Source organism: Ranitomeya variabilis, chromosome 2 (genome assembly GCF_051348905.1).
Source record: "Ranitomeya variabilis isolate aRanVar5 chromosome 2, aRanVar5.hap1, whole genome shotgun sequence".
Lineage (NCBI taxonomy): Eukaryota > Metazoa > Chordata > Amphibia > Anura > Dendrobatidae > Ranitomeya > Ranitomeya variabilis.
Genome location: NC_135233.1, coordinates 1,048,098,435 through 1,048,116,160, shown reverse-complemented (window position 1 = coordinate 1,048,116,160; position 17,726 = coordinate 1,048,098,435). Strand labels below are relative to the sequence as shown.

Sequence of the window (17,726 nt, the reverse complement as noted above, 5' to 3'; positions counted from 1 at the left end):
ACAAAAAGCACAAGGTGTGCGATACTCAGAGACATGGCAAGGTAAGGAAAGCTGAAAAACAACCACCTCTGAACAAGAAACATAAGATAAAACATCAAGACTGGGCCAAGAAATATCTTAAGACTGACTTATCAAAGGTTTTATGGACTGATGAAATGAAAGTGACTCTTGATGGGCCGGAGGCTGGATCAGTAAAGGGCAGAGAGCTCCACTCCGCCTCAGACGCGAGCAAGGTGGAGGTGGGGGACTGGTATGGGCTGGTATCATCAAAGATGAACTTGTGGGACCTTTTCGGGTTGAGGATGGAGTGAAGCTCAACTCCCAGACCACCTGCCAGTTTCTGGAAGACAACTTCTTCAAGCAGTGGTACAGGAAGAAGTCGGTATAGTTCAAGAAAAACATGATTTTCATGCAGGACAATGCTCCATCACATGCCTCCAACTACTCCACAGCGTGACTGGCCAGTAAAGGTCTCAAAGAAGAAAAAATAATGACATGGCCCCCTTGTTCACCTGATCTGAACCCCATAGAGAACCTGTGGTCCCTCATAAAATGTGAGATCTACAGGGAAGGAAAACAGTCCACCTCTCGGAACCGTGTCTGGGAGGCTGTGGTGGCTGCTGCACGCAATGTTGATCATAAACAGATCAAGCAACTGACAGAATCTATGGATGGAAGGCTGCTGAGTGTCATCATAAAGAAAGAGGGCTATATTGGTCACTAATTTTTTGGGGGTTTTGTTTTTGCGTGTCAGAAATGTTTATTTCTAAATTTTGTGCAGTGATATTGGTTTACCTGGTGAAAATAAACAAGTGAGATGAGAATATAATTGGTTTTTATTAAGTTGCCTAATAATTCTGCACATTAATAGTTACCTGCACAAACAGATATCCTCCTAAGATAGCCAAATCTAAAAAACCCCACTCCAACTTCCAAAAATATTAAGCTTTGATATTTGAGTCTTTTGGGTTGATTGAGAACATAGTTGTTGATCAATAATAAAAATAATCCTCTAAAATACAACTTGCCTAATAATTCTGCACACAGTGTATAATAATAGGTCCTTGACCGACTCTGCATCAGGCACCATGTCGCCCAGTGATATTATTTGTCACGTTAGCACTGTAGCCTATCAACATCATGGGCTGTAGTCTTCAAAGCTGGGTCGAAGCTTTGAAGGTTGCAATTCTTGAAGGACCACTGATTATTTTATTTTTAGTATCATTTTACTAGGCATATAAAGAGAGTAATTCATTAGTGGACAACCCCAAACTAAGCTCCTTAAATGTATTCTAGCCCTACTAGACCTTAGATCAGGCCACCAACTTGAGTCAGATGCTAGTAGAAAAAAACCTTCAGACCTGAGACCAGACGTTCAGTGTCAGGACGTTGGGTGATTATCTGATATGTTGTGCCTTCGACCTGATTCACTGTTTGTGACTCTGCCACCTTTGTTTTACATTTTTCAGATCTTTGCTGAGAGTTTGCTATGTTCGGGCCGCCATGAGAATATCCAGCTTGCTGGACACATGATGCATTGCAACTCAACCTCCGTAGACCTCCCTGTAAGCATCAGCTCCAAAGGCAAGCCACAGTACAGGGTTAAATACGAGAAGAGCTCGGAACTGGTGCTGGCTGCCAGCAGAGAATACTTCAACTCCTCCGCCACCCTCACTGATGACTGTATGGATCTAGCCAGGTATGTCCCCATTCTGCTGTCATATTACTTAATTATATACTGCATTACGGGATGGTTATTTTCTTCATACTGTTCTTACATTAATCATCTTTAATTTTGGCTTCATTTTAGTTAAAGTGACTGCTAATAAATATAATCCCTTTTTCCCTGCCCAGGCTAAAGTGATTATCTAGCCAGGAAAATTATATTGAAAATTGCTTATGTTCTAGAATAATAAAGAGAAAAGAACATACTCGCCTCTTTGTTTCTCCACTGCTCCGGTTCCTTGGTCTTCACTTCTTGCTTTAAGCTGTGACATTCTTGACTCCCATTGCCGTATTTTTTGGACTATAAGACTTCTCCCCCCCCCCCCCCCCCCACAAAGAAAAATAAAAAATTGGGGGGGGGGGGGGGGGGGAACTTGTGGTGCGTCTTATATTGGAAATATAGAAATATACTTACAAATAATGTGGCGGCAGCATGAATCTGGCGATTCTGCGGCGATCCCGGTCCACTGCTTCGGGGGCGATGTTCACACTCCCTTCCCAGGCTGGTGCGGCAGGTTTGGCGGTGGTGCGGATGGGGGGGGTGGTCCGCTGGCATTTTGTGAAAGCCTGGAGGCTGCCGAACATCCATTGCTGCGATGCGGTAGCCTCTGGGAAAATGGCATCCGGGGGCAGTGCATGCTCAGATTGAGATCTCGGCAGCAAGATCTCGTCCCAAGATCATGGGAGACGAGAACATTACAAATCCCTTCTTTGAGGCAGACCCCTCTTAGAAACTGTTTCAAACGTATCACTGCCAAGTCAAGATGCTGCAATAATCCCCGTAACGTTCAAAGACCTTTTTAAAACCATTATACTGCATGGAGGATTATGTGGGGCCCATTATACTGTATAGAGGAATATGTAGGGCCCATGATATTCTATGGAGGACTATGTGGGGCCCATGATATTGTATGGAGGACTATGTAGGGCCCATGATACTGTATGGAGGACTATGTGGGGCCCATGATACTGTATGGAGGAATATGTGGGGCCCATGATATTGTATGGAGGACTATGTAGGGCCCATGATATTGTATGGAGGACTATGTAGGGCCCATGATACTTTTTGGAGGACTATGTAGGGCCCATGATATTGTATGGAGGACTATGTAGGGCCCATGATACTGTATGGAGGACTATGTAGGGCCCATGATATTGTATGGAGGACTATGTAGGGCCCATGATACTGTATGGAGGACTATGTGGGGCCCATTATACTGTATGGAGGAATATGTGGGGCCCATGATATTGTATGGAGGACTATGTGCAGCCCATGATACTGTTTGGAGGACTGTGTGGCCCATGTTACTGTATGGAGGACTATGTGGGGCCCATGATAGTGTATGGAGGACTATGTGAGGCCCATTATGCTTTATGAAGGACTTGTGGGGCTATTATTCTGTTTGGAGGACTATGTGCGGCCTGTTATACTACAGTGGCATGTTAAAGTTTGGGCATCCATGGTCATTACTATTATTGTGAACAGTTAAGCAAGTTGAATATGAAATGATCTCTAAAAGGCGTAAAGGAATGGATGACACATTCCTTTATATTTTTGTAAGATGAAAATGCATTGTCATTTCTTACATTTTAAAAATGACAAAATGGAAAACGGACCTATGCAAAAGTTTGGGCACCCTTGGAGATGTGTGCTTCGGGAACTTTGACCAATGTTTCAGACCTTAATTAGCCTGTTAGGGTTACGGCTTGTTCACTATCATCGTTAGAAAAGGCCAGGTGATGTAAATTTCCCAGCTTTATAAAAACCCAGCCTCTTCTAACCTTATGCCAAAAAACAGCAGCCATAGGTTCTTCTAAGCAGCTTCCCAGCACTCTGAAAATGAAATTGTTGGTGGGTCACAAAGCAGAAGGCTATAAGAAGATAGCAGTGCGTCTTCAAGTTGCCCTTTCCTCTGTTCGAAATGTAATTAACAAATAGCGGTTAACAGGAACAATGGAGGTCAAGATAAGGTCTGGAAGACAGGCCAACTTTGTGTGAGCTGCTCGTCGGATTGCTAGAGAGGCAAACCTGTACCCCCACTTTACTGTAAAAGACCTTTAGAAAGATTTAGCGGACTCTGGAGTTGTGGTGCATTGTAAAACTGTTCAGACACCTGCACAAAACTGACCTTCATGGAAGAGTCGTTGGAAGAAAACCTCTCCTGTGTCCTCACCATGAAATTCAGCGTCAGAAATATGGCAAAGAACATCTAAACAAGCCTGATGCGTTTTGGAAACAAGTCCTGTGGACCAATGAGGTTAAAATAGAACTCTTTGGCCACAATGGTCAAAGGTATGTGTGGAGAGAAAAAAAGCACAGAATTTCAGGGAAAGAACATCTCGCCAACCATTAAGTATGGCGGTGGATTAATTATGGGGTTATGTTAGAGCCAATGGCAAGTGGAATATATCATGGGTAGAGGGAAAAATGGATTCAATGAAATTTCACCAAATTCCTCCTGTAGAAAAGCTGAAGTTTAAAAGATAATGGCTCCTACAAATGGATAATGATCCTAAACAAACATCAAAATCCACAATAGACGACCTCAAACGGCGCAAGCTGAAGGTTTTACAATGGCCCTCATAGTCCCCTGATCTGAACATCATTGAAAATCTGTGGCTAGACCTCAAAGAGCGGTGCATGCAAGACAACCCTGGAATCTCACGGAACTGGAAGAATGGATGAAAATCTTTCATACAAGAATTAAGACTCTTGGCTGACTACAAGGAGTGTTTACAAGCTGTGGTATTTCCAAAAGGGGGTGCTACTAGATACTAATCGTGCAGGGTGCCCGAACTTGTGCACTCTCATAGAAAATGAGCATCCTGTCAATCGTTCCTGTGTATGGCGGAGTGGTGGGGAGGCCTTTTGTGGGTTGAACAAGAAAATCACTGAGTCAACAGTTATCTAATGTGTATCGGGGCCTTTGCTTCCCTCTCACCGTACAGAACACATGCACATCTGTCCATGCTGGGGATGGGCATCAGGAAAGAGGTTTTTTGAACAAATTAGTTTATTCAGCCACTCGTGTACCTAATATGTGTTAACAAGCAAAGATGTTAAAAATTTAAAGAAGCCTTTCAGTAATCAGTGTAGGTGTGGAAATCTGTACTTACAGGTCTGCTCTGAACCAGAGTAGAGATCCAAGGCTGGTGGTCACAGAGCGACCGTGTGTAACATGGCCACCAATTAATTTGATTCAGTGGTGTGTAATACCACACTCATCCTGTAGTGGCCACTGCAGGATAAATGTGTGATCGTCCAGAACTCCTCCCACCTGATCGTCCTGGGGATCACCTAAACTTACCTCTAGTTTTTACTCTGATTAACCCAATCTATTTTGTTAGACCCCCTTTAAGTGTGAAGAATTTCTTATATTTGTACCTTACTGCTAAAGCCTTAGAGCAATCCTTACCGCTTAGGACTATTGGGTATGTTGATTTCATACTGTACCTGTCTTTTCCCAGGTTAGTTTGTCTCAAGAATGGATTTTGCAGGCACCCTCCTCTCTAATTAAATGTCTTAGGTGGATATCTCTGACCCGCTCTGATCAGTCGCTTTCTTTGTTTTTTCCCCCCCATGCATCGAGGCATTCCGTAGTTTTAATGGGATATTTAGCAGCACTTAGCGGAGTTCGGCAATAACACAAGTACACGGTTTACAGTAGGAAAGTTTTATTTCACCGCTAAGTTTTAATAAGCCAAGTCTCCCTTATCTGTGCCTCACTGGTGATCTAATTTGTTTCGAAGAGGGTCAAACCTGACACAGAAACTGGCTGGCTTTAGCTAAATGTTGTCGGGTTTTTAATCTGAACTCCCGGCAGGTATTCAGCATCCTTGTTATACTTCAATGGTGATTTCTCTGGACGTAGAACTCTCCAGCAGACGGAGATGGTGCTAATGATGCCAGTTTAGGAGAACATTGTCTCATCAATTTTAGCTGCATTTATACCGATTAGCCGTAGCATTTATACAGCTCTGACCCAGCAAGGCATGGATGTCTGCGCCATCGGATTGAGATTCTGGGAATTTGGAGTCAAAACATCACCTTGAAGTTTTTCTTTTTTCACAGTGTTTCTTTGTAGTTTTTGCTGTGTGACAGCAGCATTATTCTGCCGAGAGGCCACTGTCTTTAAGTAATCCTGCTGTTGTGAAGGGGTGCGCTTCGTGTGTGCTCTGTTTAGGTTGATGGTACTTTTGTCATTAGTGCCATGATCCAAGGTTTCCCAGTAGAAGAGGCCTCCACTGGACTGGGTTCCTCCCACGTTGAATCCAAGTGCCATCTCTTCACCAGGTAATGCGCACCCGGTCGTCCAGGGAAGGGTGAATCGTCAGATCGAGCCACCTTCTTCCACTGCTCCATGGTGCAGTTCTAATCATCAAGTTGTGGGCCTCTTAAACAACGGACATTCTTCGACTTGAGCGCTGACTACTCTATACCCAGATGCGCTAAAGTCTTCCTGCTATTTTTTAACTATTTTCAGCAGTTTGTTTTATGGCTGCACTTTTGTGAAGATTGAGTGGTCCTTCCTTTGACCTCTTGATCGTTTTAGTCAGTGGTATCACCATTGACATAATTGTTGTAAGTTACTAAAAACTGCATATGGGGATGGCTCCACAAGACCTGTTTTTAAGATGGTCCGCCCCAGATATATAGCCGTCACAATATGTCCCAGTCATGCATCTTATACATGAAGGAATCTAGTTTCTTCCTAGAAGAGGTTGTTGGGCTGGTAGATGGTCCTGTTTTGGATAACCTTATAAGAAATATGTCAATGGAGAGCCCACCGTCTATAGAGATGGAGAACATCTGTTGATGGTTTATTTCCAGTTTCCTACCTTTACCATGCTTGGAAAGCATTACGACTACAGAGAAAGCTCTTTGAGACTACCACAGAAGAATCCCAGTGCCAGATGTGTAGGGTGCAGACCATAGATCCACACATGAGACCCAACAGACAGGAGCCCTCACTTATTTCACTCATGGTTTGTGTGTAAGCCTATATTCTCTGCATGGACTCTTTGGTGATGGTGGCACCTATATTTTACCATCTTGTGTGTGTTTTGCTTCTTGTAGTTGGATTTTGGTTTATCAACTTAATTGATATCTTCTCGTTTTGTTGACTTGTACCTGCCTATTTCTTCGTAACGTCACTTTTTTTTTTTTTTGTAATGTTTTTCACATTATAGAAGTATTTTCACCTTACTGTATTTGTTTTTTGCCTGTTGTATTGATCGACCAGTGTCTGCGGAAACCTTTTCAGACATTTGTTTTAACTTGTTTTAGGACATCTTTTTGGTTCTGATTGTTGGCGTATGCACCAAATCCAGACTTACGTTGTGTTCAGCAAACCCCAGTTGGCAAAATGTTTGTTAGTTTAACCCCTTCATGACCTTGCCGTTTTTTGCAATTCTGACCAGTGTCCCTTTATGAGGTAATAACTCAGGAACGCTTCAACGGATCCTAGCGATTCTGAGATTGTTTTTTCATGACATATTGGGCTTCATGTTAGTGGTAAATTTAGGTCGATAATTTCTGAGTTTATTTGTGAAAAAAACGGAAATTTGGCAAAAATTTTGAAAATTTCGCAATTTTCACATTTTGAATTTTTATTCTGTTAAACCAGAGAGTTATGTGACACAAAATAGTTAATAAATAACATTTCCCACATGTCTACTTTACATCAGCACAATTTTGGAAACAAATTTTTTTTTTGCTAGGAAGTTATAAGGGTTAAAATTTGACCAGTGATTTCTCATTTTTACAACAAAATTTACAAAACCATTTTTTTTAGGGATCACCTCACATTTGAAGTCAGTTTGAGGGTTCTATATGGCTGAAAATACCCAAAAGTGACACCATTCTAAAAACTGCACCCCTCAAGGTGCTCAAAACCACATTCAAGAAGTTTATTAACCCTTCAGGTGTTTCACAGCAGCAGAAGCAACATGGAAGTAAAAAATGAACATTTAACTTTTTAGTCACAAAAATGATATTTTAGCAAAAATTTTTTTATTTTCCCAAGGGTAAAAGGAGAAACTGGACCACGGACGTTGTTGTCCAATTTGTCCTGAGTACGCTGATACCTCATATGTGGGGGTAAACCACTGTTTGGGCGCACGGCAGGGCTCAGAAGGGAAGGAGCGCCATTTGACTTTTTCAATGAAAAATTGGCTCCAATCTTTAGCGGACACCATGTCGCGTTTGGAGAGCCCCCGTGTGCCTAAACATTGGAGCTCCCCCACAAGTGACCCCATTTTGGAAACTAGACCCCCCAAGGAACTTATCTAGAAGCATAGTGAGCACTTTAAACCCCCAGGTGCTTCACAAATTGATCCGTAAAAATGAAAAAGTACTTTTTTTTCACGAAAAAATTATTTTAGCCTCAATTTTTTCATTTTCACATGGGCAACAAGATAAAATGGATCCTAAATTTTGTTGGGCAATTTCTCCTGAGTACACCAATACCTCACATGTGGGGGTAAACCACTGTTTGGGCACATGGTAAGGCTCGGAAGGGAAGGAGCGCCATTTGACTTTTTGAATGAAAAATTATCTCCATCGTTAGCGGACACCATGTCGCGTTTGGAAAGCCCCTGTGTGCCTAAACATTGGAGCTCCTCCACAAGTGACCCCATTTTGGAAAGTAGACCCCCCAAGGAACTCATCTAGAGGCATAGTGAGCACTTTAAACCCCCAGGTGCTTCACAAATTGATCCGCAAAAATGAAAAAGTACTTTTTTTTCACACAAAATTTCTTTTAGCCTCAATTCTTTCATTTTCACATGGGCAACAGGATAAAATGGATCCTAAAATTTGTTGGGCAATTTCTCCTGAGTATGCCGATACCTCATATGTGGGGGTAAACCACTGTTTGGGTGCACGGCAAGGCTCGGAAGGGGAGGCGTGCCATTTGACTTTTTGAATGGAAAATTAGCTCCAATCGTTAGCGGACACCATGTCGCGTTTGGAGAGCCCCTGTGTGCCTAAACATTGGAGCTCCCCTACAAGTGACCCCATTTTGGAAACTAGACCCCCCAAGGAACTTATCTAGATGCATAGTAAACACTTATAACCCCCAGGTGCTTCACAGAAGTTTATAACGCAGAGCAGTGAAAATAAAAAAATAATTTTTCTTTCCTCAAAAATGATTTTTAGCCCAGAATTTTTTATTTTCCCAAGGGTAATAGGAGAAATTGGACCCCAAATGTTGTTGTCCAGTTTGTCCTGAGTACGATGATACCCCATATGTGGGGGTAAACCACTGTTTGGGCGCACGGCAGGGCTCGGAAGGGAAGGCACGCCATTTGGCTTTTTGAATGGAAAATTAGCTCCAATCATTAGCGGACACCATGTCGCGTTTGGAGAGCCCCTGTGTGCCTAAACATTGGAGCTCCCGCACAAGTGGCCCCATTTTGGAAACTAGACCTCCCAAGGAACTAATCTAGATGTGTGGTGAGCACTTTGAACCCCCAAGTGCTTCACAGAAGTTTATAACGCAGAGCCATGAAAATAAAAAATAATTTTTCTTTTCTCAAAAATGATTTTTTAGCCCACAATTTTTTATTTTCCCAAGGGTAATAGGAGAAATTGGACCCCAAAAGTTGTTTTCCAGTTTCTCCTGAGTACGATGATACCCCATATGTGGGGGTAAACCACTGTTTTGGCACACGTCGGGGTTCGGAAGGGAAGTAGTGACGTTTTGAAATGCAGACTTTGATGGAATGCTCTGCGGGCGTCAGGTTGCGTTTGCAGAGCCCCTGATGTGCCTAAACAGTAGGAACTCCCCACAATTGACTCCATTTTGGAAACTAGACCCCCAAGGGAACTTATCTAGATGTGTAGTGAGCACTTTGAACCCCCAAGTGCTTCACAGAAGTTTATAACGCAGAGCCGTGAAAATAAAAAATGTGTTTCCTTTCCTCAAAAATATTTTTTTAGCCCAGAATTTTTTTATTTTTGCAAGAGTAACAGGAGAAATTGGACCCCAAAAGTTGTTGTCCAGTTTCTCCTGAGTACGCTGATACCCCATATGTGGGGGTAAACCACTGTTTTGGCACACGTCGGGGTTCGGAAGGGAAGTAGTGACGTTTTGGAATGCAGACTTTGATGGAATGGTCTGCGGGCATCATGTTACGTTTGCAGAGCCCCTGATATGCCTAAACAGTAGAAACCCCCCACAAGTGACCCCATTTTGGAAACTAGACCCCCCAAGGAACTTATCTAGATGTGTGGTGAGCACGTTCAACCCCCAAGTGCTTCACAGAAGTTTACAACGCAGAGCCGTGAAAATAAAAAATCATTTTTCTTTCCTCAAAAAAGATGTTTTAGCAAGCAATTTTTTATGTTCACAAGGGTAACAGGAGAATTTGGACCCCAATATTTGTTGCCCAGTTTGTTGTGAGTACGCTGATACCCCATATGTGGGGGTAAACCACTGTTTGGGCACACGTCAGGGCTCGGAAGGGAAGTAGTGACATTTGAAATGCAGACTTTGATGGAATGGTCTGCGGGCGTCACATTGCATTTGCAGAGCCCCTGATGTGCCTAAACAGTAGAAACACCCCACAAGTGACCCCATTTTGGAAACTAGACCCCCGAAGGAACTTATCTAGATGTGTGGTGAGCACTTTCAACCCCCAAGTGCTTCACAGAAGTTTATAACGCAGAGCCGTGAAAATAAAAAATAATTGTTCTTTCCTCAAAAATTATGTTTTAGCAAGTAATTTTTTATTTTTGCAAGGGTAACAGGAGAAATTGGACCCCAACAGTTGTTGCCCAGTTTGTCCTGAGTACGCTGGTACCCCAAATGTGGGGGTAAACCACTGTTTGGGCGCACGTCGGGGCTTGGAAGGGCGGGAGCACCATTTGACTTTTTGAACGCAAGATTGGCTGGAATCAATGGTGGCGCCATGTTGCGTTTGGAGACCCCTGATGTGCCTAAAACAGTGGAAACCCCTCAATTCTAACTTCAACACTTACCCCAACACACCCCTAATCCTAATCCCAACTGTAGCCATAACCCTAATCACAACCCTAACCCCAACACACCCCTAACCACAACCCTAACCGCAACACAACCGTAACCCTAATTCCAACCCTAATCCTAACCCTAATCCCAACCGTAACCCTAATCCCAACCCTAACCACAACTGTAACCCCAACACACCCCTAACCCTATCCGTAACCCTAACCACAAGCCTATTCTTAACCCTATTTCCAACCCTAGCCCTAATTCCAACCCTAACCCTAAGGGTATGTGCCCACGTTGCGGATTCGTGTGAGATTTTTCCGCACGATTTTTGAAAAATCTGCAGGTAAAAGGCACTGCGTTTTGCCTGCGGATTTACAGCAGATTTCCAGTGTTTTTTTGTGCGGATTTCACCTGCGGATTCCTATTGAGGAACAGGTGTAAACCGCTGCGGAATCCGCACAAAGAATTGACATGCTGCGGAAAATACAATGCAGCGTTTCTGCACGGAATTTTCCGCACCATGGGCACAGCAGATTTGGTTTTCCTTAGGTGTACATGGTACTGTAAACCTGATGGAAAACTGCTTCGAATTCGCAGCGGCCAATCCGCTGCGGATCCGCGGCCAATCCGCTGCCAATCCGCTGCGGATCCGCGGCCAATCCGCTGCCAATCCGCTGCAGATCCGCGGCCAATCCGCTGCGGATCCGCGGCCAATCCGCTGCGGATCCGCTGCGGATCCGCGGCCAATCCGCTGCCGATCCGCTGCCGATCCGCTGCGGATCCGCGGCCAATCCGCTGCAGATCCGCGGCCAATCTGCTGCGGATCCGCTGCCGATCCGCTGCGGATCCGCGGCCAATCCGCTGCCAATCCGCTGCAGATCCGCGGCCAATCCGCTGCGGATCCACTGCGGATCCGCGGCCGATCCGCTGCGGATCCGCGGCCGATCCGCTGCGGATCCGCGGCCGATCCGCTGCGGATCCGCGGCCGATCCGCTGCGGATCCGCTGCGATCCGCGGCCGATCCGCTGCGGATCCGCGGCCGATCCGCGGCCGATCCGCTGCGGATACGCGGCCGATCCGCTCTGTGTGCACATGCCATAACCCTACCCCTAACCCTAACCCTACCCGTAACCCTAACCCTACCCCTAACCCTACCCCTAGTTCTAACCCTAACCCTAGTGGTAAAAGAAAAAAAAATATTTTCTTTATTTTATTATTGTCCCTACCTATGGGGGTGATAAAGGGGGGGGTTTATTTATTATTTTTTTATTTTGATCGCTGTGGTAGAACCTACCACAGCGATCAAAATGTACCTGTAACGAATCTGCCAGCCTGCAGATTCGGCGGGCGTACTGAGCATGCGCCCGCCATTTTCCAAGATGGCGGCGCCCAGCGAGGAGACGGCCGGACACCGGGAGGATCGGTAAGTATGAGGGGGTGGTGGGGGGGTGGATCGGAGCACAGGGGGGGGGATCGGAGGACGGGGGGAGCGGACAGGAGCACGGGGGAGCGGACAGGAGCACGGGGGAGCGAACAGGGGGACGGAGAGGACCGGGCCACATAACGGACGACTGGGGAGGAGATCGGGGGCGGTGGGGGGGGCCAGTACATGATTTCCAGCCATGGCAGATGCTATTGCAGCATCGGCCATGGCTGGATTGCAATATTTCACCATTTTCATAGGTGAAATATTGCAAATTGCTCTGATTGGCTGTTGCACTTTCAACAGCCAATCAGAGCGATCGTAGCCACGTGGGGGCAAAGCCACCCCCCCTAGGCTGAAGTACAACTCCCCCTCTCCCTGCAGATCGGGTAAAATAGGAATTAACCCTTTCACCCGATCTGCAGGGATGCGATCATTCCATGACGCCGCATAGGCGTCATGGGTCGGGAAGGGGTTAATACTGTGCTGTATGACCTTTTTGCTAGGTTCATGCTGGCTCTCTCTTGTAAGTCTTCATGTTGTGATGATAAAATGAATGGTTGCTATAGGTCTTAAATAAAAACGTTTACCGCAGACCTGCAAAAGACCGCCAACGGGGCCTGTTCCTGGGCCCTGGAGCCGTGGTTGGGGACCCCTGCACTAGTCATCTTTCTACCTCCACTTGATGACACTAGTCAGCTTTCTACCTCCAGTTGATGACACTAGTCGGCTTTCTACCTCTAGTTGATGACACTAGTCAGCTTTCTACCTCCAGTTGATGACACTAGTCAGCTTTCTACCTCTAGTTGATGACACTAGTCAGCTTTCTACCTCTAGTTGATGACACTAGTCAGCTTTCTACCTCCAGTTGATGACACTAGTCAGCTTTCTACCTCTAGTTGATGACACTAGTCAGCTTTCTACCTCTAGTTGATGACACTAGTCATCTTTCTACCTCCAGTTGATGACACTAGTCAGCTTTCTACCTCTAGTTGATGACACTAGTCCTCTTTCTACCTCCAGTTGATGACACTAGTCAGCTTTCTACCTCTAGTTGATGACACTAGTCGTCTTTCTACCTCCAGTTGATGACACTAGTCAGCTTTCTACCTCCAGTTGATGACACTAGTCATCTTTCTACCTCCAGTTGATGACACTAGTCATCTTTCTACCTCCAGTTGATGACACTAGTCATCTTTCTACCTCCAGTTGATGACACTAGTCAGCTTTCTACCTCCAGTTGATGACACTAGTCAGCTTTCTACCTCTAGTTGATGACACTAGTCGTCTTTCTACCTCCAGTTGATGATACTAGTCAGCTTTCTACCTCCAGTTGGTGGTCAGTAGTCTACAGTCTACATCCCTGTTGGTGTCATTAGGGAATCATTTTTCTTCCTCTTGAAGAAGCGCTATTTTGCATACCTTCTTCCTAGGGAGCATCACCTGATTGTGTCCACAAGGAGAAACGGTACAGCATAGACCATTTTAGATTGAGTTACAACATAAATGACAAGCCTCCTCAAATATATCATCTTCAACGACACTTTTTTCAAGGCTTTTTCCTCCTTCTTGTGCTTACAATATTATTACAATATCGTTCTCCTGAAAGTAAGTATTTCTAGAATAGGCAGCTGCTTTCAGTCTTTTGAGGCCTCCTTTACTGCTTGATGTAATTGGTCATGACAGGGTGTTGATAGCAATTGATTTTTCGTCTCTACTCCTTTGTCAAGGAGAAAATCAAACCTGCATTCCTTTATGGAGAATCTACAGCGGGACTTTGCACTAGCGAAATGTGTTAATGCATTATACATGTAGGCAAATGTCAGAGACTCCAATCGCCCAGGTGGTAATGGCAGGGTCCGTGAAGCAGAATTCTGAATCGCTATCGCTTGCAATGACCTTGCTTGTACTTTCCCCATTTCCCTTAAGCACTAACATATTTGTTACGGTCACTGGTACAATATAATCCATGTACTGTGTCTGCACAGAAACAAACCTGGCCTTGCTTATATATGTGTGTGTGTGTATTTTTTTTTATGTATGTATTGGTATAATGTAATGTGTATAGGTATTGTGTGTGTGTGTATATGAATATAGTGTTATGTGTGTTTGTATGGGTATAGTGTATGTTTGTATGGGTATAATGTGTGTGTGTGTGCGTATATGGGTAGTGTGTGTGCGTGTATGGGTATAGTGTGTGTGCGTGTATGGGCATAGTGTGTGCGTGTATGGGCATAGTGTGTATGTATATGGGTATAGTGTGTGCGTGTATGGGTATAGTGTGTGTGTGCGGGTATAGTGTGTGCGTATATGGGTATAGTGTGTGCGTGTGTAGGTATAGTGTGTGCGTGTGTAGGTATAGTGTGTGCGTATACAGGTATAGTGTGTGCTTATGTGTGTGCGCGCGTGTATGGGTACAGTGTGTGTGCATATATAGGTACAATGTGTGTGTAATATGGGTAGGGTATAGTGTCTGTGCGTATATGGGTATAGTGTACGTGCATATATATTTATAATGTGTGCGCACGTATATGGGTATAGTGTGTGTGTGTGTGTGTGTGTGTGTGTGTGTGTGTGTGTGTGTGCGCGCCCCTGTATGGGTATAGTGTGCGTGTACGGGTATAGCGTGTGCACGTGTGTGGGTATAGTATGTGCGTGCCCGTGTTTGGATATAGTGTGTGCGCGCGTAAGTGTTTCCTTCTGTGGTCAGAAAGTCTTCATCTCTCCCTTTTCTTGCATTGGCCTTACCAAAGAGGAGAACTTTGCCCAAGGCCTGATGATGGGCAGCTTCTCCTTGTAAGATCTCATAGCTGTCTGGATTGAAGTATGGCAACTCTGGCGGTGTAATGTAGGTGCCGCAAAGGTAGTCATCAGACTGAGAGGTGAAGATGGAGCTGCTGATTCTGATCCATATATGACTCCCCTCTTTCACAAGTTTGATGTACTGTTGGATCTCCTCTTTATACCAGACTAATAATCCTCCCTGAGGAAGCCCACGCGAAACACGCGTCGGGGCTGCACTGGACATCACATTGGCAGGCATCTGAATGGTTAAGCCAGGCACCTTATGATTGATATATATATCTCACCTGTTTTGGGTAATTGTGATGCTTGATGTTTGATATAGATCTTTACAACAGTCGCTACCCACTACATGTGACTTTATGGTGTTTGGGATCATCTCCATGGTCTGACTCTTAGGGTATGTGCACACGTTCAGGTTTTTTCCCGATAAAAACGCTATAAAAACTAATTAAAAACGCATACAGTATGCATCCTATCATTTAGAATGCATTCTGCATGTTTTGTGCACATGATGCGTTTTTTTCCGCGAAAAAAAAAAAACGCATCGCGGTAAAAAAAAGCAGCATGTTCATTAATTTTGCGGATTTTCCGCGTTTTTCCCGCTATTCTATGCATTTGGAAAAAAACATACAAAAAACGCTTCAAAAACGCATGAAAAACGCGAAAAAAACGCATGAAAAACGCATGCGGATTTCTGGCAGAAATGTCCGGTTTTTGTCAGGAAAATTTCTGCAAGAAATCCTGACGTGTGCACATACTTAGATTGCACTTTATATGCACTTAGCTTTTCTGAGTACCATGAATCATGGTTTCTTGATCATGTGGTTCCCCAGCCTTTCGCTACCCTGCGATACAATCAGTGTTATGATGTCCTTCGCACATGAGCCTTTTTCTATGCTTTGCTTTATTTGCTATATGTATTATGCCTTTCATTTTTTTAATAAACTTTATGGTAATTATTTATTACATTTTTACTTGGACAATGACTCCATTTTTGTAGGACTTACTGTTTTTGGAGTGTCCTGATAAGCTTATTCTGGTCCTTTATACAGGCATATGGCCAGTTTGATAGTTATATAGTATGTATCAGTGGATTTTGATTCCAATATTCCTCCTGAGTAGCTGCCCTGTTTGATGTCTTTATTTTTCAGGGCAGGGACAGAGATTTCCCTGAATACAATGAGCAACAGGAATTTGTTTTCAGCTCTGGTCCATGTTTCCAGGAAGATCTGAATGTCTATATTTTTCAGGCTTTGTATAAAGTTGGGGTCATTTGTTTTACATTTAACGGCTTAGTTGTTCAAGGCTTGGATGTTCCAGCTGCTAATTTTAAGTGAAGACATTTTTGTATATAACAAGGGCGTATATACACTCACTGGCCACTTTATTAGGTACACCTGTCCAACTTCTTGTTAACACTTAATTTCTAATCAGCCAATCACATGGCGGCAACTCAGTGCATTTAGGCATGTAGACATGGTCAAGACAATCTCCTGCAGTTCAAACCGAGCATCAGTATGGGGAAGAAAGGTGATTTGAGTGCCTTTGAACGTGGCATGGTTGTTGGTGCCAGAAGGGCTGGTCTGAGTATTTCAGAAACTGCTGATCTACTGGGATTTTCACGCACAACCATCTCTAGGGTTTACAGAGAATGGTCCGAAAAAGAAAAAAAATCCAGTGAGCGGCAGTTCTGTGGGCGGAAATGCCTTGTTGATGCCAGAGGTCAGAGGAGAATGGGCAGACTGGTTCGAGCTGATAGAAAGGCAACAGTGACTCAAATCGCCACCCGTTACAACCAAGGTAGGCCTAAGAGCATCTCTGAACGCACAGTGCGTCAAACTTTGAGGCAGATGGGCTACAGCAGCAGAAGACCACACCGGGTACCACTCCTTTCAGCTAAGAACAGGAAACTGAGGCTACAATTTGTACAAGCTCATCGAAATTGGACAGTAGAAGATTGGAAAAACGTTGCTTGGTCTGATGAGTCTCGATTTCTGCTGCGACATTCGGATGGTAGGGTCAGAATTTGGCGTAAACAACATGAAAGCATGGATCCATCCTGCCTTGTATGGAGCATCTTTGGGATGTGCAGCCGACAAATCTGCGGCAACTGTGTGATGCCATCATGTCAATATGGACCAAAATCTCTGAGGAATGCTTCCAGCACCTTGTTGAATCTATGCCACGAAGAATTGAGGCAGTTCTGAAGGCAAAAGGGGTCCAACCCGTTACTAGCATGGTGTACCTAATAAAGTGGCCGGTGAGTGTACGTTGTAATGAGTGTGGCTGTGTAGGACACACCAGATTTCTGAATGGTTTATTAATCACGTTGGTCCCATCCAGTCATATTAGGTTCCTGCACAATGTGCTGAGCAGGGTCTTTATCTCCTCCATGTCTCTGCTCTACATATCTCTTGTTTGGATGCCTTTGTTTTGGACAAGGAGGCCGGTGGTTTCCTTCATGGTGGTACTCTCTGATGGTCTGTTTTTGGGTGAGGAGGATCTTTGTTTCCAGCTTCCTGTGCTGTAATAGAGATTTACTGTCTTTTTTTTTTTTTTAATTGCTGGTGGTCTCTTCACGTAATTTTGGTTAATGTAGTGTCCACGACCAGGGTCCCTGTGTAGTAAGATGTCCTTCAGCTCTTTGGCACGAAGACTGACCCCTTGTTTGTTGAGGTGCTTGCTGTCATATATGTTTAGGAACCAGGACAATCTGATGATAAATTGGCTACTGCTACAAGCCAATGTGTTCTTCCAACTACAGAGCAACAGCAGGAAGGCAGCAGCTCCTCCAATAG

At 44.4% G+C, this 17,726-nt stretch overlaps 1 protein-coding gene across 2 annotated transcripts in view; it reads left to right on the top strand.

Moving 5' to 3' along the window:
- Positions 1-17,726, top strand: part of NBAS (NBAS subunit of NRZ tethering complex) — a 670,356-nt gene that overhangs the window by 285,571 nt on the left and 367,059 nt on the right. For both annotated transcript variants that reach the window (XM_077291450.1, XM_077291451.1), the window contains exon 30: positions 1,470-1,699. In XM_077291450.1, coding sequence (XP_077147565.1) covers positions 1,470-1,699 — 230 coding nt within the window. The remainder of the gene's footprint in view (positions 1-1,469; positions 1,700-17,726) is intronic.